Raw genomic sequence first — 22,687 nt, 5'->3', positions numbered from 1 at the left:
AAAAGAACACGGACACACTGTAAAATCACCGCGACACACTTCATCACCCAGCAGAGCTGTCTGTTGGATGGCTTCCATTTACAAAAATGGCCTCTTTAATCCACCTCTAATTCTGGCATAAATTTTGAATGAATAATAATCGGCGACTGTTCATTCAACTCCAGCCAAATGTGACGCTTATATCCTTTTCAATAAAACAAAAGTCACTAATGAGTCACAATATTGTGTATCCTAATAAGCGGCTTCATTTACCAGCGGGATGCTACTGTAGCCAAACAATTAGCAAGTGACATTAATAGTGCTACATATTGTCTTTTGGATAGTTTCCAAATTCGGATCCCGCATAAAGGGGGTCCCGTATACTGAAAACTGGTTACAGCAGTATATAAAAATAGCAACCCTTTGGCTCACGTAATGGCCCTTTGGTGTAATAAAACACACTCCATCATATGGACCTTTTCTACTCTTACACCGATGTGCTGGAGACATAACCAGCTGTTTGAACCTTGGACCTTGATGTATTCTATAGAGTTTTCAAATGCAAATAAGTGGGAACGGTGGCATAATTGTTGTCTTGAATATGATAAAATATATAATAGGGAGGACACGTGCATCTCCTATATCTTCACTGAGGGCAGGACCATTTAAAAAGCACTGTTCAAGAAACAATAGGACTGCGTCCCAAAATGCTGAAGACACGGTACTGTTCATGCAAGTAGACCTTTATGAGAGTTGTGAGCTGGTGAGGGGTCCAGCATAGGGCAGGAGGCAGGAGATGGAAGATGGATGGCTCCTAAGGACCTGCCCCTGGCCTAAGTGAAAGATGAAGACCAGCTGCACCCACTTAAGAGTCTTAAGGAGGACTCTAAAGGCAGGTGGTCTGAAGACTTTGGGAGTGGTGTTTGGGTAAGGACAGGGTGGCCCGGAGAAGTTTTTTTTTTTTGGTTGACCTGTTGTGGTTCTTAGGGGGGGCGCAGTGGTGCAGTGGGTTGGACCGGGTCCTGCTCTCCAGTGGGTCGGGGGTTCGAATCCCGCTTGGGGTGCCTTGTGACGGACTGGTATCCTGTCCCGGGTGTGTCCCCTCCCCCTCTAGCCTTATGCCCTGAGTTGCCGGGTTAGGCTCCGGTTCCCCGCGACCCCGTATGGGACAAGCGGTTCAGAAAATGTGTGTTTGTTTGTTCGTGTTTTGAATCTTATTGGTTTATAATAAAACATATGCCTCACAACAGGCCACAGAGTGTTAAATGTACTCAGTGAGTTTTGTATGCATATCATAACCCAAAAAAGGCTCGTTTGTGGCATTGGAATGTCCCATGTCATGTACTTACAGTGGATATTTGTGCAATAATTACTGACATGAAAATGCTGGTATTATCATATCATTGTTCATTTTATTGACTATATTTTCATGTTTCAGTGGTTTCCAGGTGTGACATTGTGACCCGTGGATACACAAGTTTTCCAATAAGGAACAATGAAAAATTTACTCTAAAAGGTGTACTCCAGAAGTGTAAATTTTGCACTCATTGACATGAATCCTGTACATTTATTCTTGCTGTACAACAACTGCAAGCGGCACATTCTGAATAAAAGATCAGAATTTATTTGGACATGACGGACAACGCCATACGAAAAGAACTGTGCTGTACATTCTTACTTGATGACTTGTACAACATTCAGAATAATAAAGCATACAAAAATAAATTCAGAACAAATAAAACAAACTGTGTTAAATCCATTCTGCCAGTAAAAAATATGTGAAAAATGTATAATACAGCCAAACACACCAACTTTCTTTTTTAATATAGTTTTATAGCCATCGAATTTTATTAATCTTTACATATCAATATGTATTTCTATTATTGTCTACATTATCATTAACTCCAATACCGAAGTCCTTCAATCAGCTTTACAGTTTCTTTGACTTCATCAGCTGTAGAATGTGTTAATGTAATAGAAATCTGAAAAGACTTTTAATTTATCTTTTCAAAACTATTCGTATTAAAAGGTCATACATCTTCCACGGTCACATTCGAGTGCGGAATTTATTGTAAAAAATGTTGACAGTTGATACCTGATGCTGATAGTTGATACCGCAAAAAAAATTAGAACGTGTAAATAGTGACCGCTATACATATATAAAAACAAACGAAGCTGTTATATCAATATTTTTTGTATGGAGAATATTTGCAGTCATATTTTTTATGACCTCTTAATCTCTGTGCTGTGACGGCACGTGCTGTAGTTAGTCTAACAATATTTACAAATTAATGAAGGAATAGAAAAGCTGCCTTTTATCACAGGGATTCCGGGCTCTAAAAAACGACTGATCCATGAAAAGTAAACGCATGGCCACAGATGATAACCAGATGCAAAAGGTGGGTAGTGGGGACAGTGGATGGTGTAATGGTTACCACTACTGCCTCTGGATCCAAAGGTTGCTGGTTTAATACTTGCATCTGGCCCTAGTGCCCTTGAACAAGGTACTTACCCTATATTACTCTGGTGAATAACTATAAGCCTCTAATAACCTTAACAATGTAAATCCTGTTGGAGAAAAGTATCAGCTAAATTAATAAATGCAGAAATACAAATGAATAGAGGTACATGACCAAGCCAGCAATGCTGTTTATAGATGCCAGATCATTATCTGTCTCATGAGGGGTATTTTCAAGTGTCTGATGTTTCAATAAGTGACCAACACAGAAATTTGCTTCTAAATCTCAGTTTCATTCTAGGGCCAGAATAAAAAGCGGATGCCTTTTGTAGACTTTTGTGCAGTGTCAAATGTATCATCTCGAACAGAGGTCGATGGAATAAAAACAGTAACGTGCCTGCAGCTTGCATCCCTCCATCCTCTGCACCCCCCCAACCCCCCGCATCACTCCTTTTTGCGCAGGTGGATATACAGGGTCCCGCTGGCCAACAGCAGGGGGGAACACACCCAGGCCAGTATGTAGCAGTAGCCATAGTGACCCAAGCTCCGCGTCTTGGTGTCCGGCAGAATTTCCTCGTGGTGCAGCATGTAAATTAGCACAGCCGAGAAATCCGTGAGGCCTGAAAGTGAGAGAGTGCGCCGTTACCACATTAACGTGCCAGCCAATCAGAGAGCGGCATGAAGTGAAGCGGAACAGTGCGTGATCCTTGCTCTTGTACTTATTATTAATGCTTCTTCACATTAAACTGGGGGTGACGTAGCAGTTAGAGCTGCTGGAGCCCATCTGAAGATCCCAGGTTGGAATCCCGCTCCTGCTGTAGTGCCTTGAGCAAGGTACTTACCCTTAATTGATACGGTAAAAAAAAAGACCCAGCTCTATAAATAGGTAAATCACTGTAAGTAGCTTAGTATCCAAAACTTATTTTTTAAGTGACTTTGGAGAAAAGGGTCAGATGACAAAAAACAAGTAATAACAAACATTAAAACAACTGACCAGCATGAGGGTGAGAACCTTAGAAAAGGAGTTAATCAAAATTGCTACAGTAAAGATATCAGCAAAAAAAAAATCAATAAGGAAAGGAAATTAAATCATGTTATAACTATTTTGTGCTATAATTATGTTGTCGTGAATAATTACTTTATGATAGGGCGTCAATAATAATTTCATGCCTGATACCGGCAAAGATTTGGCAGAATCCTGTGATGTAAAAGAGGCCTCCTTTGGACATGGTGAAGAGCTGCCCAAGGAAGACCAGGAAGGCGATGGAGGAGAAGACAACGGACAGGACCATCAAGGCTTGGATCGCCTGGAGCCACTCTGAGGACGGGGACACGGGACAGCGGTCAAGCAGGAGGACGCCGAAGCCCGTTCACGCAGCGCGACGTGGGGAAGGGTACGAGGGGAGGGCGGAGGGCAGAGGGCGGGCTCATCCTCACCGCTTTCCGTGGATGACGAGCAAAGCCAGGCCCCCGACTCATTGTCGAACATGCAGTTGTACCAGAGGTCTGAATTCTCCTCCCCGCTCCACACCCACCAGGACTGACGTGGGGACAGAAAAGGAACACCAGACAAAACACACAGGCAGAGCAGTTAAAATGAGACAGAGGACCTTTTCAGGACGTAACGTTGTTAGAAAGGGCCTCCCAAAACGACAACGCCGAGTCGCTGGAATCCCAACTGTACGCCGCAGCTGGGAGGGCGCGGTAAACAAATTGATTTAATTCGCACGAGGAAAAGACATGTTTTCGCGGAGCGCCCTCATCGGTGTGCACGTCAGATACACCGAGACCCACATGCCGCATACGGGATTGTGCAGAATATGTGACATGGTATGACATCGTAACTGTTCGACAAACGGCTATTTGAGATTCTTATAGATATTACACATTGCTGCGTAAAGTGACAGTAGGTGGCCTGCAGTAATGACATTTACATTGACGGTAATGGGGGGGTGTGGTGGCTCCGAGGGTTTGGCTGGTGCCCGCCGTACGGCGGGTCCGTGGCCCGAGCCCTGCCTGGGGTGCCCGGGCTGGGTGCGTCCCCTCCCCCCCTCGGCCCTGCGCCCCGCATCGCCGCGACCCCGCCTGGGACAAGCGGTTGCTGTCGACATTGGTTGGTTGACATTGGTTCTCCAAAACGATGTAAAACTCATCACCAACACGGAGACATACGGATGCAGACATGAGATTTTCAGTAGGGAGTTTGTTTCATGTAAGATCCGGAGAGGAGCGGGTCTGAAGGACAAGTGTTTTGAGACTCTTCTTCAGTGCTGGGAGGGATTCAGCAGCCCTGAGGAACAAGGGGAGTTCATTCTACCACATTGGAGCAGGAACCGAGAACTTTTGGGCTTTTGATTTTGGACCTCTTGAGCGTGGAATAGCAATTACAATAATTATAGTCATGAACAATCTAAGATGCAAATGATAAACGGGAAGTGAAGAGGATTAAATCTCCAAGTCTGGGAGGGATTCAGCAGCTCTGAGGAACAAGGGGAGTTCATTCTACCACATCGGAGCAGGAACCGAGAACTTTTGGGCTTTTGGTTTTGGACCTCTTGAGCGTGGAATAGCAATTACAATAATTATAATCATGAAGAATCTAAGATGCAAATGATAAACGGGAAGTGAAGAGCATTAAAGGGAGTAAGAATGGAATAAGAAAAAAAAAGTCCCGATGAAGGCTGCTGGGCGTTGCGGTGTTGAGAAAAGAAAGTTTATCAACATCGGCTCGCACTTATCTGGCTAGTTGGCTCCATTTTCTCAGCTGCAGCATTTTGAGTTTGGAGGGTGTGTGTGTGTGAGTGTGTGTGTGTGGAAGCGGGATTTCTGGGAAGCTTCCCACCTTTTCCGTGGTGGCGATGAAAAGCATAGCCAGCGTTACGAGGTGCAGGAGCACGACAAACACGAGCAAGAACGCCATGGCGCGGAGATCTCCTGTCGGGCACTTCGCCGATGTTCACCGCCGGCGCTTTCCTCCCAAATGATGCTTCTTCAGCTGATTTGAGAGCAATAAATAACACACATTATGTCATAAGTGTGTGAAATGCTTGTCCTTCATGGTGAGTCCTCCGCTGTTGCTCAATTACCCAGGAAAAAGTAAGACATCTTACATCGACAACTACCAGAAAGTTATGTTTGTGACATAACCCCTTTTTACCGTGTTGCTAAGTGACGCTGCCCAAATACTGGTGCCAAAGGAAGAAAGAGTTTACACAGAGTTATGAAATATTCAGTTCATCCCATAACTTCATCAGTCTTGTCTGCACTTTGGAATGATGTTGCTGGGATCCTAGGAACTGACCATAAAATATAACTGGAATCCTAGGAAGTGACACATAAATATGAAATCCATATGGACATCATATCCAGACTTGCATCTCGCTCTTTACGTAAATTAACACGATGCTTCGCTCCGCAACCTGGAAGACTTTGTGGCAAAAGGAGAAAAGCGGATTTACATTTCAAAGAACGGGAGTACTGTAAGGATGGTCATTTTCGAATTTTTGAAACGCATGGTTTCAATTAAAGTTTCTTTTTTCTTTTTTCCTCGTTCGTAATGAAAATTTCACAGTGTGGTGTAAACAACAGAGCGGCATAGCGGTAAAATATTGTATCAGAAATACTCTGCTGCAGCGATACATCCATTTTCACGCTGTCGTCGTTATTAGAAACTGTACATTAATATTAAGAGAGTCGCATTTCCGAAAAGTTTTAGAGAAAATCCCACAGATCTAAAGCATATAAATTTGGTACAAACTACATGTAGTGAATAATGTGAAGCATGCATTCTGCGTATAGTTATGGTTATGAATTTGCTTTCATGTTACACAATAAATGCTGTTGGCATCCATCTTCCTGGGAGAAGCGTAACTTGCTGCCAGGCTCATCTTGTGACCGGTGCGAAACGTACCGTGGTATCTTCCAGTTACCCTGAAGCTCATCTTCTCAGAAATAATATCAATTTGACACGAAATCCCTGATGAAGAGAAACGCGCGAAAGGAGCAGAGACGGACGGCGGACGGCGGAGGAGGCCGAGGGCCGAGACGCGACAACCCACCTCTCTGCAGGGGCTTGAGCTCCACGCGCAGCAGACCACCGGGGCGAAACAAGAGCGCCGCTGTCTTCTCGTCGGCGGTCTTGCCTTTTCCGGCTGAGCCACTCCCCCCTTCGCCAGCCCCGCAAGAGCCGTACGGAGAGGGTGAGGAATGCGGAGTATTTTTAGGTGGAAACTTTCTACGCCCATTTCCTCTCGGTTCAGTTCCCCTTCTGCCTTCCTCCTCCCTCGGCTCAGTCCAGATCCGCCACCTCGAAATGGCTCGGAGCGGACCCACCCAGGGCCGTTTAAAAAGACCGCATGAAAAGAGAGAAAAAAGCACTCTTTCTAATGCTGTCCTCTGCGTTTTTGAACATCAGCCTTCTGGACTGATCCTTAGAGAGCTCACAAGTTTCCATCTGGACGTGTGCTAAGGTGAAATGAAAACAAGCTGTGCTCTTCATGGAAAAGGGATTCAACCCCATAATAATAATAATAATCTGTTATATTAATTCTATAATAATGTGCTCAAAAATGGGGGGTGCGGTGGCGCAGTGGCGCAGTGGTTGGACCGGGTCCTGCTCTCCGGTGGGTCTGGGGTTCGAGTCCCGCTTGGGGTGCCTTGCGATGGACTGGCGTCCCGTCCTGGGTGTGTCCCCTCCCACTCCGGCCTTATGTCCTGTGTTGCCGGGTTGGCTCCGGTTCCCCGCGACCCCGTATGGGACAAGCGGTTCAGATGATGTGTGTGCGCACGCTCGTAATATACACATTTTATACATTTATAAAATGAGCACTTTACACTAAAAAGAAAGATAACTGGGTCAGTTGTTTATTCGCTGTTTTTATTTGCATATTTTCAAGAACATGATACCTGACGTGTCTGTAGCTATACTTCACGTTTTTTTTTTACATTCTCCCTCTTCCCACTAATCCTCTACAGCACAGCATCTGTCTGTGCGTTTTTTTTTTCCAGATTCAAAACCTTTTATTTTAGTCAGTATTTTTTTAATTAAAAATAACACATTTTATCATTCTTACACTGATATAGCACTTTTAAAATGTGCTGTATGTTTAAATGTGTGATTTGTGTAACTGGCATCAAATCGTAGCCAGTTCTCACACTTTAATTAGAAATGCTTTAGCCGCAGGTGTCCAGTTCCTTAACCATTTCTCTCCGTCCTGCTCGTTTCCACCTGGTATCGCTTTTTTTATCATCGCCCATTTTTTCTGTAGTCATTTTTCTTCGAAGAACTGCAGTGAAGCAGGGTACGCTATCGCCACATTGCAGCTCAGCCCGTTTGGTAAGATTACCAAATATTTTTTGTTTCATTTCACCATCAATAACTGCTTGTCCATGCAGGGTCATGGAGGTCCAGCATCTATCCTGGAAGCATAGGGCAGGTACTCCTTGGACAGGACACCAGATCATTGCAGGGAGGTCTCTCGCTTGCTCTCTCATACACACACACACACACACACACACACACACACACAGGGCAATATAGATTCCCCGGCTGACCCGAAACACATTTTTGAACTGTGGGAGGAAACTGTACGGATGCATTGTGAACAGAATGGGAATATGACACCATTTATTATTGTAATAGAGTACAACGACATGAAATTCGGACCTTAACCAGGGGTAGGTAGTGGCAGTCCTTGCTGGGTATGGGCAGCCATGCAGATTCTAGAGTCACCAGTCAATAAGCTCCTGATTTACACCTGACGCACCAGATGAAGCGACACACAGCCCAAATTGAACTTCCCATTTAATGACAAGCCAAGGCAGCCAAGCACAGCACAGCATAAATCCCTCGATGCCGGGAATTCTCAAAGGCTGTCTTAAACGGTTAATGAGCATAATTACTGCAACCATTGTGTTTACTTGTTATTGGGTGTGTACGTCACAGCCCGAAATGAGAGCCAAAATGTAAAAAGCAAACAAAAAAAATCACAAGAGCTGCTATTTTATAAATTGAAAGACTTGTGCTCCTATAAATTGGAGCGACATTGAAATACACACCAACACATAAAGGATAACTGCTGTAATGCGACATGAAATATTAAAATAGCAGACAGTGGGTGTAATCCACACTGTTGGATAATTACCTCTGCTATCATATATAATTTAGGAAATCTTTAAAATTCGTCCAACTGCTGCTCGTTAGAGACCAATTTTAATTCCCCTGGCTTTGGAAACCCTGCCCACCCACAGAAACAGAGCTCCAGAATGAATAGACTTGATTGAAATATTGGTCTGTATATGACGACAGGGAAAAATGTTAATAGAAAAATAGAATAGGAATAAGATTTTAACAGAGCTCCAAAACATTATCAAAGAACGCTAATAAAAAAAAAAGAGTGCAGAACACCAAGAGGTCTGACTGAAACACCATCGGAAGAAACCACACTGTAAGGTCTGGCTTTTTCAAAAACTGACAGCTTGTTGCTTATTTGAGTTTGCAAAAAAAAAAACAATGTTTTCCCTAAAAACAGATACATCACATTTTTCCCCAAGGCAATAAATAGGAAATGTTCGGTATGAAGAGGGTGAACGAACTACAGCAAAAGGTGTGGTGGGCTGGAGAAGAGTGAAAGATTAAGGTTGAGTTAATTTACTGAATGGAACTGCTAAAAAAAAAAAAAAAAAAAGGGGACTGCAAACTTTGCAGACCAGAACAAAAGTTGCCAACATCTCTTACCAGGTCTAACATTTTTAAATGGCCCTCATTTCTAAAAGTGGCATTTACTTTTCACCAACTTTGGGTTGAAAGAGTAGAGATTCTTTTACGACATTTGGTTGACTAAATTAAACATTAAAAGATTAACAAAATTTTCTTAAAAAAAACGTCTGGTTCTGGACAAGTAGATATTAATTGAAGCTGAAACAATTTGTACTGTATTCATCGTTCAGACCGAGGGCCTCTTAGTGAGAAAACCCCGCCACCTAGTGGTCACAACACGCACTACACCCCCTACTTTAAATAAGCTACGTCACGCATCCACAATGATGATGCAATAGCCACTTCTTAAATATTACAATCTTTTTCCTTCAAGACTTCCCTACCCTTGACTTCTACATACCATCGTAAACAGACAACCTTTGTAATTTTGCTGTAAAACAATAATGTAATCGCAAGTAATGCTGTCACCGAAATGGACAAAAAAATGAGCCAGCGAGACATTAAAAAAAGGAAGAAACAAACAAACATCTGAAAACATTTATTTGCTGGTTTGTTTTGTATGGAAAAGTAAGAGGATGAAAGTGTTTCACACTGAACGGTGACCCTCATTAGCTCGACCGAACACGGAACAAATGCACACTAACGGAGCACATTTAGCCCATCTCCTCCTCGCCCTCTTCCTCAAACTCTCCCTCCTCTTCGGCGGTGGCGTCCTGGTACTGCTGGTACTCGGACACCAGATCGTTCATGTTGCTCTCGGCCTCGGTGAACTCCATCTCGTCCATGCCCTCGCCCGTGTACCAGTGGAGGAAGGCCTTGCGGCGGAACATGGCGGTGAACTGCTCCGAGATGCGCTTGAAGAGCTCCTGGATCGCCGTGCTGTTGCCGATGAAGGTGGAGGACATCTTGAGGCCTCGCGGCGGGATGTCGCACACGGCCGTCTTCACGTTGTTCGGGATCCACTCCACAAAGTAGCTGCTGTTCTTGTTCTGCACGTTCAGCATCTGCTCGTCCACCTCCTTCATGGACATGCGGCCACGAAAGATAGCCGCCACCGTGAGGTAGCGTCCGTGTCGCGGATCGCAGGCCGCCATCATGTTCTTGGCGTCGAACATCTGCTGAGTGAGCTCAGGTACGGTGAGGGCGCGGTACTGCTGGCTCCCCCTGCTGGTGAGGGGTGCAAAACCGGGCATGAAGAAGTGCAGGCGAGGGAAGGGAACCATGTTGACCGCCAGCTTGCGCAGATCTGCGTTCAGCTGGCCAGGAAACCTGAGGCAGGTGGTGACCCCGCTCATCGTGGCTGACACTAGGTGGTTGAGGTCACCGTAGGTGGGTGTGGTGAGTTTGAGCGTGCGGAAGCAGATGTCGTAGAGAGCCTCGTTGTCGATGCAGTACGTCTCGTCCGTGTTCTCCACCAGCTGATGCACGGACAGCGTGGCGTTGTAGGGCTCGACGACCGTGTCCGACACTTTGGGAGAAGGCACCACGCTGAAGGTGTTCATGATGCGGTCGGGATACTCTTCGCGGATCTTGCTGATGAGCAGGGTGCCCATGCCGGAGCCCGTGCCCCCGCCCAGGGAGTGGGTGAGCTGGAAGCCCTGCAGGCAATCGCAGCTTTCCGCCTCCTTCCTCACCACGTCCAAGACGGAATCCACGAGCTCGGCGCCCTCCGTGTAGTGGCCCTTGGCCCAGTTGTTTCCAGCGCCGCTCTGACCTGTGATGAAAACAAAACTTACAAATTACTCTTCGGAATTACCTTTATGCACATCAGATGTCACTTTCCAAGTTGAAAGTGTTTGTCCTTCCGTAGCATACGAAAAAAATGTTAAGTCCTCTTTATTCTGGTCTTGGATTACTTATCCTTCCAGAGACTTCCTCAGTGAGTTTATTATTTTGTTTAGCCTCATGTGCTCAGTTGTGACAATGAAATAATGATAACTGACAACAAGTAACACAGATTATGATAACGAATTTAAAGCTTTTAATTTCAATACTGGGCCAATGCAGTCATCTACTTCCATATACAGCTCCCATTACATGTGGTTCTGTATGATCTGGATTTTTTTGTTAGCTGCACCACCAGTTCCCCCTTTCGTCTGGATAATCCAGACTCAATGGTATGAAGTAAACTTTACCAAAGACAAAGTTGTCCGGCCGGAATACCTGGCCAAACGGGCCAGATCGCACGGAGTCCATGGTGCCCGGTTCGAGATCCACGAGAACAGCTCGCGGGACATATTTCCCACCTGCACGGAAAACACACAACCGTTATATACTTAAAGCACATGAGGTTTGGGAAAAGAAACACAATGTGAGTCATGTACAAGCGATGAAACCTCAGCCCACCTGTGGCTTCGTTGTAATAGACGTTGATCCTCTCCAGCTGGAGGTCACTGTCTCCATGGTAGGTGCCAGTGGGATCAATCCCATGCTCATCGCTGATCACCTCCCAGAACTGAAAAGGCACAGGGAACCATCAGAGACAACGGTGAGCTCTGGCAGGGGGCGCTTGGTGCCCAGTGGAGTGTTTGGCAAATGTGGTTGCCACGACAACCCACAGCAAACTGAACAGGGCAAGTCAAAACAGTGCTGAAAATAATTTAATTATAGCATCCAAATTTCACTTCCTAACACAGCTACAATCAAATAACATACTTACCCATGCCATTAATCTTAATTTCATGAATCGGCCAAGAAGGTAAAGACGTGAAGTGAGGCACTGGCTCCAAGAAAACATTTCTAAGACCTTATACATGTCACATCAAATTCTATTTTAGGTTAAACTTATAAAGCACCTGTTTTTACAAATTGCCCACCAACCTTCGCTCCAATCTGGTTTCCACACTGGCCGGCTTGCAGGTGGACGATCTCCCTCATTTTAAAAGTTCAGTTTAAACGAGTTTTAACTACAGAAAATTGACTCAAAGGCTCCAGAACAATAACTGCATATCACTATCTACACTGCTCAAAAGAGAATGCTTTTATACAGCTCTCCTCCTGACATCACGGCAAATGGAAAACTCCAATTGGACAACCGATCTGTCAGTCTCAGAGCTTTACATCTCATTGGCTAAATGGGTGTCAAGTGGCTGTTTGCCACTCACTCTCATCATAGGTAGCTACGTGGCTGTAGCCTAGCAGCTGGTGTCCCTCCCATGGTGGTGTTACCAGGGTTTATGGGGCAACAGAGTGTTGACAATGTAAATGGTGTCCATGGAAAAAATTGCTTTGCTTAGACTCGCTTGGGTATAGTTGCTCGGATACGATCGGATACTAGCTTGACCTCAGTCAGCTGGTTAATACCAACTACTCACCTTTGATTGAGAAGGTTGAAGAGTACCTACATCGACTTCCTTAATAATTTCTTTATTTGGGACAATTAAGGTTATTACGATGAATACTTTACCTTGTTTGCTTTATCTTTTCCAAAACACTCCTTGTCTACTGAGATATTTAAAAGATGAGATACCTGATTCCTAGATTTCTCTGAAACAAAAAGCCCAGATTTCAATTTTTCAAGCTCCTCCCAACCCAGAGAGAAAGGTGGGATTATGATATTTTATTTTTGGGCTGCATTCAGTGCACGAGTTCAGGTCAAGTTGGATTCGCGGTGAGTTGGCATCGCGGTGAGTTGGCATGAAGTCATTCTTTTGTTATTCAAGACTTAAGGACTTCACCTTTATTCACACAATCAGTACGACTCAGTCTTTACTTGAGACTTCCGTTTTACTCAATACTCTTCCACCTTGGAAATGCGTTAGGAAATTCTTGAGGTTTTCAACCAGATTATCATTGTGGTCTCCTGTTGCTCTTAACCCAGGTCTACCCTTGACCTTCCACTGGGCTCCAGGAATGGATTTCAGATACATCTAGTCACAGATCAAATGATGACTCTCATAATTGGTCTTGGCACGTCGCAATGAAGAGTAGCCCAAGAGAGTTGGCTACGTAAAGCTAGGCCAAAGCGGAAAGACTGCTCACGTCTCCTGACTGTTCCAGGTGTACAACCTCTACATTATATACTGTATTATTACTTGTTCTTGTGATGCATTGAGAAAAGTGTGGGAACAAGACTTTGACTTGTCTTTCACCGATGATAAACGGCTTCCTACCGGCCTTCCTTGTTTTCAGGCCACTGAGAGAAACTACTGGAGTAGGCCTTCATAAGACGTGTCTTGTGGCACCCCAGTTGTGCTCCTGGCACTTTATCGTATCTGTTCTGGGAATGTGACAGGACACACACTTACCTGAACAGCGTTTGTTAGATCATTAAAAAGGTCTTTTACGAAAAGTCACATTTGTCCCCTTCTGTCCCTTTATGTTAAATCACCAGCCAAATTCTGTTAGCATGTAGTATAGTGTGTATAGGCTATACCAACAATCTAGAGATAAATTAATTATTAGAAAAACGTAACCATGTTTCAGGGGTTATAACATTTGAAAAAAATGTTTACTTAAGTATCAATATTGAGTAAGAACTTGTAAGTAGCTTTGTGTCATTTTTACATACAAAGTTTGTGTAATCATGTGGATAAAGTCAACATAACTCAAAAGGTGAGAACATGATAGATAGAGCAAAGTATAATAAATTAAATATAACAACAACAACAACAACAATAATAATAATAGGATGAACAGAACTCCACGGTAGTATTGGTACATTCCCAGCCTTTCATACCCCCATGCGCGGCGAATGGTTTGTTCCGTTGCCATGGTAACTCATGGCCGCCTCGGGAGCGTTCTACGCTAGTCTCTGTCGGCTCGCGCTGCAGCGCATCTCCAGTAACTTATCTCATTAGTGAGGGCGCACGGCGTGGGGTCTGGACCGCTAGACTGCCCACTCCGAGGAAGGCAGATGACCCTCATGCCGGAGGTCAGCTCGCGCTCGGCGCGGGCTTTAGGCCACCGCCGCTCGTTACTACTAGCTATTCGTGGACAACAACGTTGTCAACGTTTTTAAATACTTAACACCAGGCTTTGCACAGGAGCTCGCGCAGCAGGTCCTCGTGCGATCTGCAGTCGTCGACGAGGTGAGGAGCGCAGGTACTGTTAGCACGCGGTGTCTCGTGGCATGATAAGAAGAAGGGAACCACGTTTTACGGTAAAAAGTTTTCGAGCCGCAGGTCGGATGCGCATTGCATTACCTCATTTTACCTGGCCACGTAACCACAGAAGAAGTAGTTCGAGGTCCAGCGGTGGAACTTGTCCCTCGTCGTGCCGTTGGACTCAACACTGGACTCAACACGAGGAACGCACCGTCACCGTGCCCACCAGTCAGGATGTCCGCGGAGGTGGGACGTATCCGCACCGAATCGCACAGCCGACGACGGTCCTCCGAGGAGCAGAAGGAGACCGCTTGCGGCGCTCGCGCTTCTCACACCCCGGCCCGTGCACACCGAGAGGACGCGCTCGCGATCATGACACGCGAGGCATGGGTCTCCCTATAGGCTACGAAGATCCGAACCGCGTCGGACATTTTAAGATTTGACAAAAAAAAACCCCTCCCCGTGGAATCGTCTAGAAAAGGGAAAGTTCCCTCTTCGCCTTTTTTGGAAATCGGACAACGGCGAGCGCGTGAAGCCAGATGCCTGCGACCAAGTCCTCGCGGCGGGACGCGGCGCGTGGCCTTCGCAACGTTCGAACGTGCGATCGGGGCGTCGCGATGATGATGATGGCACGCGCTGCTCGCGCGCCTGCTGCTGCTGCAGCCGTTCCTCCTCCTCCTCCTCATTCTTCTTCTTCTTACTCCTCCTCCCCGGGGGAGCTCTCTACTACTCCGCTCGTCCTGGAAACGGTCAACAAAGCCGCGTCGAGGAGATGGCGCGGGGAGGGTCGGACCGAGTGACCGACTGAGGCGACTGACTTGCACCGTTTTCCTCACGAAAACTCGAGAAAACAAGTTGTGGAACCGAACTCTCTCTCTCTCTCTCTTTGTGGTAAATGCAGTCCGGAGTAAAGCGACATGATGATGGAGCGCAAAGAGGTAAAGCAAACTGCGCGGAACTCGGAAAGCCTTTTTTAAAAAAAAAAAAAAAAAAAAAAAAAAAATCGTCTTGTCGAACAGTGGGATGGAAATGTTGTGTTATTTGTGGGCGGAGTCGCGGGAAGTCGCGCCTGCGGACCGCGCCGTTGTGGCACCCACCGACGCGACGGTGTGTGCGCTTCTCACCCGTTTCTCACCCCGATACCGACCCGTTTCTGCCCCTTAACGCCCCGTAACTCAGAAATGAACAGGTTCGCCAGCGCTCATATAACGCGGCGCGCCGTGGCACTTAGACTCACTCACCGCAGAACGCGCCGCCCTAGGTTTCTGTTTCAAATACAGCTGTTGTTGGTCAGAATTATAGTAAGTAAGTATGAAGTTTGAGATTGTCTTTGGTGCGTGAACAGTAATGCTGGTGGAGACTTCCTAACAGCTGCACGTGAGGAACACGACAGTCACCCGCCCCCGATCGATCCGTCTCGTGACGTCGCGAAGTTTGGCCACTGTTGTGACCCCGTGTATCGGGCTGTCGTTCGCTCGCATCCACTTTGAGATGTGGCAGATGTTTTAATCGGAAAGGTCGAGATCAACTGCAGCCTCACCTTACGTGGGGTATACTGTGTAAAATAGCACAGTGTCATCTTTGAGCTCTTGGTTGGAATGGATAAAGCTGTGTGGCACATTGCGGTACCCCCCACTTGGCGGGATCATGCTGTCCCCCAGCTGTCTGTGGAATTGTGTGTGTGTGTGTTTCATGTTTCGTGCATAACCAAGGCTGCGTATCGGATGTCCCCAAGTGTGGCAGGCAGGGCAGGTGGAAGGATGCATCACAAAACACGTGTCCTATAATTAAACCCAGGGGCCTTTTCGTGTGTCCTCCCCATGCCTTTTGAACGTGCCGCTTTTTGTTCGTATTGCTTTTAACACATTCTTTCTTTTGTTTTGCTGAGTTGCTTTGCCAGATCAGTCTGCCCCCCCTTCTGGGGATTAAGGCAAATTCTCAGGGAGACCCACAAAGGCTGTACTTGGCAGCTGGGGCATTTGTCTTTATCCTTCTTAAAGAAACAAATTACTTAGTTACCACATCATTTCGAGTGGCAAATAATCCATGGAGGTCTGGCCTTGGTGATACAGTTACAGTTTTTTGTACTGTGTTACTAGTCGCTTGCAGGACAGAAACAGTGTAGCTGCGATGATGGTGATCTAAAGAACAAGAGGCTGTAATTCTAACCGGGAGGTTATCGGTTCTAAGCCAAAGTCAGGAAGTGCTCCTGTGTTTCCGAGAAAGCCGCGTGACCAGAGGATGTAAATAATCTGAAATTATGAATGGAAATTAATTTCTGTAACAATAAATTGTTCTTTAGGTAATGTATGCTTCATGCCTTCATCTTTAAATGATTGTAAATTAGAAATGCTTTGAGAAACTGAAGTATGAATGTATGTCACTATTTTCTAGTATATCTAAATCATACCAATTGCGTGAAATACATTTAATTCATTATAGAACTCTTTTATTATCTGGGAAACCAATAGTGAAGGTTTTCTCTCTCCATTCTATATGAAATCCTTTAATCATTTTTTTTTTTACTTGCTTATCAGACTTTAAGTATTGTCTGTAAGGAGAAATGTAATATTTGCGATCGATGATTCTCTCATCTGAGCTCATCTTTTTTTAGAAATTGTTTTTCACGATAAATTTAGTTTTGAACAGTTTCCCTGTCTCCCCACCCCCTGGTTCAAAGGGAAGGAGATGAGGGAGGTATTAGATCATTCCGGAGACACAAGGGGTTTTATACAGTGCACGTCAACCATTAACCAGTGAAGCGAAGGGGAAAACTAACCCGGTATGAGTCAGTTCAGAAGTTAAAGACAAGTTTACCATGTCTGCAGCGTTCAAAGGTGAAGCCTTAGAAACGGAGGCTTTAACCTTCACCATGTCCGCAGTTTTGTGGCCCAAAATGTGGAGAGAACACTTAGCTGACCTGCAGCACATACATAGATGGTCATACAAAGTGCTGTTTTCACAGCAAAAAAAAACAATAAAACTATTAGGTTGTGTGAAGGTTTACATGGTGGTGCAGTGGATAGTCCTGGTGTCTCACATCTTCTGGGCTGTGGGTTCAGATTCAGCTCAGTCTGCATTTCCTTCTCATGGGTTTCCTCCAGTCGTCCAAAGATGTGTGTTGGTGACTCTTACATTTATTCATTTAATCTACACTTTTCTCCAAAGTGACTTACAGTGTTAAGGTTACAGTTATTTACCCATTTATACGGCTTGGTAATTTTACTGGAGCAATTTTAGGGTAAGTACCTTGCTGAAGGGCACTACACAGCCGGAGGTGGGGATCAAACCTGTGATGGTTAGATTTAAAGGCAGCAGCGCTAACCGCTATGTCCTTAAGTTAAGATGCTTAAGTTGCCTGTAAGGTGTATAATTGTGAGAAAACGTGTGTGTGCATGCGTGCGTGTATGTGCCCAGTCTGCTGTGCGGGACTCATGTTCCATCCATGGTGTACTTTACCTTATGCTTGCGGGATAGACTCTGGAGCACCATGACCTTGCATCAGTGATAGAGGATGGACGGACTGAATTGCATGGAAGTAATTTGTACAGGGGAAATTCACCAGGTCCCTGCTTGGACCATCATTTTACAGGTTTGTGTCCTTAGCCACTGTGCTCTCTACTGTCCAGCATCATTATTATTATTATTATTTTAAATTTGCTTTCGTTCAAGTGAATTTGCAACATTACCCATTTTTACAGATGAATCTTTCTACTGCGTTGGTTGTCTGTCTCAAGGATGCGCCAGCAAGGTCAGGACTTCTTGAAATATTTGAAATATTGTGTTACTCGTGTCCACATGACACTGTTTGATAGCGCTGTTCGGTGACTACTGACTACCCATGATTCCTTTGTGTGCAGATCTTCCTGCCCGAGACGTTGAGGGTTTGCAGTGAGATAGCGGTCCAAGTGCCCCACCTGCCCTCCCGTCGCAGGAGGAGGCGGTGGCATCTTTTAAATGCACAAGTTCTTACAGTATGACTTTGGTCGCTCTGAAAGGGGAATTGTGTAACTGTTTCAGAAGAATGTAGAACTTTCGTAAGAAATAATAAAGGTCACATCTGTGTCCTTCCCCTGTACTCTCATCATCTTCATCTTTTCAGATGATGAAAACTTGTGCAAAACATCGGGTGCTTTTCTTTGACATCTTTCTTTGTAGCAGGGTGCTCATTGATGTCCTCGTTCCCGCTCTTTCAATACCCAGTCTTCCCTATTTCACAAAAAATGTGTTCACTCCTCTGAAGTTTACACTTCTATTTCTTGAACGAAATTATCTGTTTTATGTTTTTTAAAACATTTCGAAGGGAGGAAATTTTCTGCACTGCTGTGTGAATTTAGTTTTTATTCCTACCCCCCTTGGGATTACAGCCAGTATCTTATAGGTTTCAGCTCCATTGTTTCTCTGTTACCTGCGCTACAGGTGACAGGTACTCAGATAAGATGGTTTTTTGTTTCATTGGAGCATTTTAACAATTTATTTATTCATTCAGTGACCTGATGCTTTTCTCCGAACCATTGTACAATGAGAGGCTTTTGCAGTATGTTTCTTACAATGATCTGAGGGTTCGTACTGCTGGATTATTTTTACTGTATCATTCCAGTGTAAGTACCATGATTGAAGGTACTACAGCAGAGGCTGGGATTCGGATCTGGATCCATCAGGTGCAAGACAGTGGCTCTAAGTAAATTTTACATGAGGTGATAAATTGAGTCAAACACCCGTTTTGGTCCTCCAGGAGACGGAGCTGGCGGAGATTGACCAGCGTCTGCAGGAGGATGGACTCGGACCTGGGGCCTCGCCAGTGGAGCGCCAGCTCCACCTCTGGCGTCTGTTGCAGAGCAGCGAGAGCAGCCTGCAGTCGACCTCTCAGGACCTGCAGGCTCTGCGGATGCAGCAGGCGGCTGAGATGAAAGAGGTACCAGTGGGGATGTGGGGGTTGGGTGGGTGGAGTGGTGGGGAAGAAGTTCTGTTGAGCTGTAGTAACATCCCTGTGACTGCACCTCAACCATACTTGCAAAGCCCCTCCCCTAAACTGTGCTGAAACTTATGATGGGTCTCTCATTGTTCCATAATGCTGGAATTGTGATGTCTTATGTACCTTAACGTGGCTCATGTATGATACCTCATAGTTTCTCTTTGGCCATCCATCCATCCAACCAACCAACCAACTAAGTTGAGCTTTACCAAACTGTGAAGTATGCTGTCTGGCTTAGTATCCTTGGAGGTGGTTGACAGCGCTTCCTCTTCCAGGTGGAGAACTACATGGAACATATTCGTGGCTTGCTGGAGGAGCGGGAGTTGCTGATGGCAGAGTACGAGCACGAGAATGAACAGCTGCACTCCGAACTGCAGCAGATGAAGCTCCAGCACGGTGTGTTCAACAGCCTCAGGCCAAAAAAAAAATGTCTACATTTGATGGTCTGATGGTACAATGCATTTGTCATTTTGTTCCTTCCCTCAGATGCCCAGTTGAAGGAGGTAGTGGAGATGCTGGACCAGGAGGGCTTGGCTGAGATCAGCTACAGCAGCCCCAGTGAGCAGGTGGCATACCTGCTGGTGGAAAGATCCACACTCCTGGAGAGGTTGGAGGCCACTGATCGGAAGCTTGACACCCAGAGCTTGACAGGTCACCCGAGGGAGATACCACAAGAGGTACCGGATCCTTGTGACCTCTGTGTGAATTGCTGGGCCGCACATGTGTATTCAGCGCCTATTCTGCCTCTTTCTCGACTCAGGAGGGTCTGGACCCCATCGGAAACACCGTGCAGGGGGACGTGCAGCAACAGAAGGAGAGCGAACAGCCTGCCAAGAGTAGTGCAACCAAGGTGAACTGGTTCCTTTTCAGCCCTTTTTACAACAGTCGGCTTCATCACCCAGCTGACAGTTCAGATCTTGGCCTTAGTCACGTCCCGTGAACGTGTCGCACCCATGTTTTCCCTCAAGGAGCAACCGTCGCCAGCCCACAGCCCTTGGAAGAAGCTGTTCGGAGTTCGCAAGGCATCCAAGGGCACGAAAATGGGTGCCTCCGTATGTCCAACTCCATCGTCTAGCTAAACTGTCTGTGTGCGAGTGTATGGAAGGCAACATGGTGTTCTGGGACTGAATCAGAAAGAAAATCCTCCCTCTCAAGAACATTTAACAGTCTAATAGGAGGCAATTGTTGGTACTGCCAATGGAAATTATGATTTTTATTATTAATTTTTTTAAAACCCTTTTCAGTTTAAGATGTTTTTTCCCCCTAAAGTCACAAACTGCTTTTGCCTCATTTTGTCTGCCTCGTTAGCATTCCTTGGAGCGCTGCACCAGAATGCTCATGACTAGATTTTTCTTCCATACATATACACTGGCTCCTTGTGTTATTATGAACAGTAAAATTACAAAAGCAATTACATTTTTCAGTTTAGTTCCTTCTGTTACATTTTCTTATAAATTTTTCTAAAATTGAAATGTAGAGAATAGATTTTTATTTCTCCAAATTTTGCTTGTTTTGGGGAAATTACCTGTATTTATACATTCGGCCAATAGGGGCAGTAAAGTGCACTCCAATAGAGTTGGACCGGATTAGTTTACCTCACATCCAAAGTGTTTACAGCTGGTGTTCCCTAGTGTCAATGATGAATAACAATGTGAAGAACGTTCCACATGTACAGTATATAGAATAAACTGATCAACAGTCTGCATGGAATAGCACTTTGTGAAGACAATATTTTTTATTTATTACCGTATGTATTACTGTATTTATCTATAGCTTGTAACAGAGTCTGAACTGCAAAGAAATTGAGGGACATGTGCATTATGCAGCTTTTATTGACTGTGACTTGGTAGTAAATTTGACTTTGTAGTAACATGTAAAACGGAATTACGAACAGACTTCCCAACTGTGTCGTAATCCAAGGAGCCTGTGTGTCTTCTGCTATGGCTTTAACAGATACTGAAATCAGACTCCAAATCAAGGAGCCATGTGGAAGTGCTAGAACTTTCTTGGCTGCTAAACCACCAAACTGTCTCCGTTGTTATAGTAATAAAAACAAATGTAAGGCAAAGCCTGTCCAGATGCCTTTACACACCAACTCGAGTCTCTTTGCTGTAGAAACCCAGCACCTGACCTGTAAATTAATGTTGCGTTATTTTCTGAACCCATTCAGCATGTTGCCTACTATAAACCGGGACACAGAGGTACACTAACTACATCTTAGCCAGACAGTGGGAAAGGCATGGCTCCCGTCCACAGGCATGATGTCTCCAGCACTGCATGTCCCTAACTCAACAACCCGTTTAACTGCCCTACCAGTGGCGTTTTTCACAGGGGGAATGGATATGGCGGGAATCACTAGGGGGTCCGGTTGAAGGGTTTTGTCTGGCTTGCTGCCCCACATTGACTATGTAAAGAATGCCAGTGTGTGGGAGTCGTCCCACAAGACGGAGAAAGTCCAGCTCCCTTCTCCTTCACAGTGTTAGCCGTCATTTCGGTGCATGTTTCTGGATGCTTGTTGCTAACTTGCCAAAATGGGCGAGCCGGTCGACAGAGGGTTCGGCAGCTACTCTTTATCTGCACCAAGACGTCACGGTCTAATCTGTTGGGGTTTAACCGCTAAGGTCCAAGGCGAGGCGATGCCCGAGGAGCATGCGGAACGGCAGCGCCTGGAGCGAGATCTCGACGAGGCTTCCCGTCGGTTGGCCATGGCCCACCAGGAGATCCGCCATCTGACTGACGAGTTGGACTCCGCTAGGAAAACGCAGGCAGTCCATGGTGAGAGACACTGCCCCTTTGAGCCACCTTTGAGCTCTTCTGCTGGACTGCAGCTGTCCCCATCATGGGGTTGTGTAAACTCTGGGGTAACTTTGTAAACTTGAGTCTCTTTGTGAGGCATGTGTATCTGGATACACTGGTCCTCGTATCGCAACTGTCCAATTTACTAATTTCCTAAGAAACAGTGATTTTTCTGTTTATATTTTCCACTTGTCCGTTTTTCCACTGAGACTAGATTAATTCAACTCACTTCCATAATGCTTTCAGCCTGTGTCAGGTGTTTGTGACTGATGTGTTTAGTAACAAGATGATCAATGTTGCACATGTTTATGGCACGAATAGTTGGCATTTGGCGGTAAATTTTGAAGATTTTATTTTCGATAACTTTAGTTTTAATCTCAGTGTAGCTTTTGTAGTTTAATGCAGCTGTATCTGAGACTTCTACAGAATCTAACCATCAAATAAGTTGATACATTTCTTATGCCTTTATTGATTGTATAGGTAATACAGCAAGCTCAAAGTGGCCAGATGGTGACAAATGTGGCACATGTTATTTCAAGTTCATAACCCTGCCTTGAACGCTGTTTGCAGGATAAGCTCTGGGCCACTGGAACCCTCCGTAAGAGTGTTGAAAATGGAATAAAGTCTTACAGCAACTTTTTAGTTAATTATAGCTTTATTTCTGGTATTTATGGAACTTAACCTGTAAATAAATTAAAGTATATCTAATTATTCTT

General features: G+C 45.2%; 3 protein-coding genes across 7 annotated transcripts in view; 1 reads left to right on the top strand and 2 right to left on the bottom strand.

Moving 5' to 3' along the window:
• Positions 1–1,793: 1,793 nt before the first annotated feature.
• On the bottom strand, positions 1,794–6,707 carry LOC108924897 (epithelial membrane protein 3-like). The gene is made up of 5 exons (XM_018736530.2): positions 6,496–6,707; positions 5,280–5,432; positions 3,875–3,977; positions 3,615–3,755; positions 1,794–3,057 (listed from the first exon to the last, which is right to left on the bottom strand). The coding sequence occupies exons 2-5, from the start codon at positions 5,355–5,357 to the stop codon at positions 2,882–2,884; spliced, it is 498 nt and encodes a 165-aa protein (XP_018592046.1). The 5' UTR covers positions 5,358–5,432; positions 6,496–6,707; the 3' UTR covers positions 1,794–2,881.
• Positions 6,708–8,080: 1,373 nt separating this feature from the next.
• LOC108924913 (tubulin beta chain) lies at positions 8,081–14,378 on the bottom strand. Of its 3 annotated transcripts, none has more exons than XM_018736542.2 (4): positions 14,300–14,378; positions 11,502–11,610; positions 11,291–11,401; positions 8,083–10,869 (listed from the first exon to the last, which is right to left on the bottom strand). In XM_018736542.2, the coding sequence occupies exons 3-4, from the start codon at positions 11,349–11,351 to the stop codon at positions 9,809–9,811; spliced, it is 1,122 nt and encodes a 373-aa protein (XP_018592058.1). In that variant the 5' UTR covers positions 11,352–11,401; positions 11,502–11,610; positions 14,300–14,378; the 3' UTR covers positions 8,083–9,808. The 3 variants fall into 3 exon arrangements, with proteins under 3 accessions (XP_018592060.1, XP_018592058.1, XP_018592059.1); XM_018736543.2 differs by lacking the exon at positions 14,300–14,378 and adding an exon at positions 11,976–12,032 and having other exon boundaries at positions 8,084–10,869; XM_018736544.2 differs by lacking the exons at positions 11,502–11,610; positions 14,300–14,378 and having other exon boundaries at positions 8,081–10,869; positions 11,319–11,395.
• Positions 14,379–15,062: 684 nt separating this feature from the next.
• Positions 15,063–22,687, top strand: part of ccdc30 (coiled-coil domain containing 30) — a 34,963-nt gene continuing 27,338 nt past the window's right edge. Inside the window, exons 1-9 of one of the 3 annotated variants that reach the window (XM_029249138.1) lie at positions 15,118–15,138; positions 17,678–17,792; positions 17,902–17,951; positions 18,936–19,115; positions 19,451–19,571; positions 19,662–19,852; positions 19,936–20,025; positions 20,144–20,227; positions 21,797–21,950. In XM_029249138.1, the coding sequence (XP_029104971.1) occupies positions 15,118–15,138; positions 17,678–17,792; positions 17,902–17,951; positions 18,936–19,115; positions 19,451–19,571; positions 19,662–19,852; positions 19,936–20,025; positions 20,144–20,227; positions 21,797–21,950 (1,006 nt within the window). Of the gene's footprint in view, positions 15,139–17,677; positions 17,793–17,901; positions 17,952–18,935; positions 19,116–19,450; positions 19,572–19,661; positions 19,853–19,935; positions 20,026–20,143; positions 20,228–21,796; positions 21,951–22,687 lie in introns of all 3 variants that reach the window. The other 2 variants (XM_029249149.1, XM_029249159.1) reach the window with 2 other exon arrangements.

Source organism: Scleropages formosus, chromosome 2 (genome assembly GCF_900964775.1).
Source record: "Scleropages formosus chromosome 2, fSclFor1.1, whole genome shotgun sequence".
Lineage (NCBI taxonomy): Eukaryota > Metazoa > Chordata > Actinopteri > Osteoglossiformes > Osteoglossidae > Scleropages > Scleropages formosus.
This window is presented reverse-complemented; position numbering and strand designations above follow the sequence as displayed.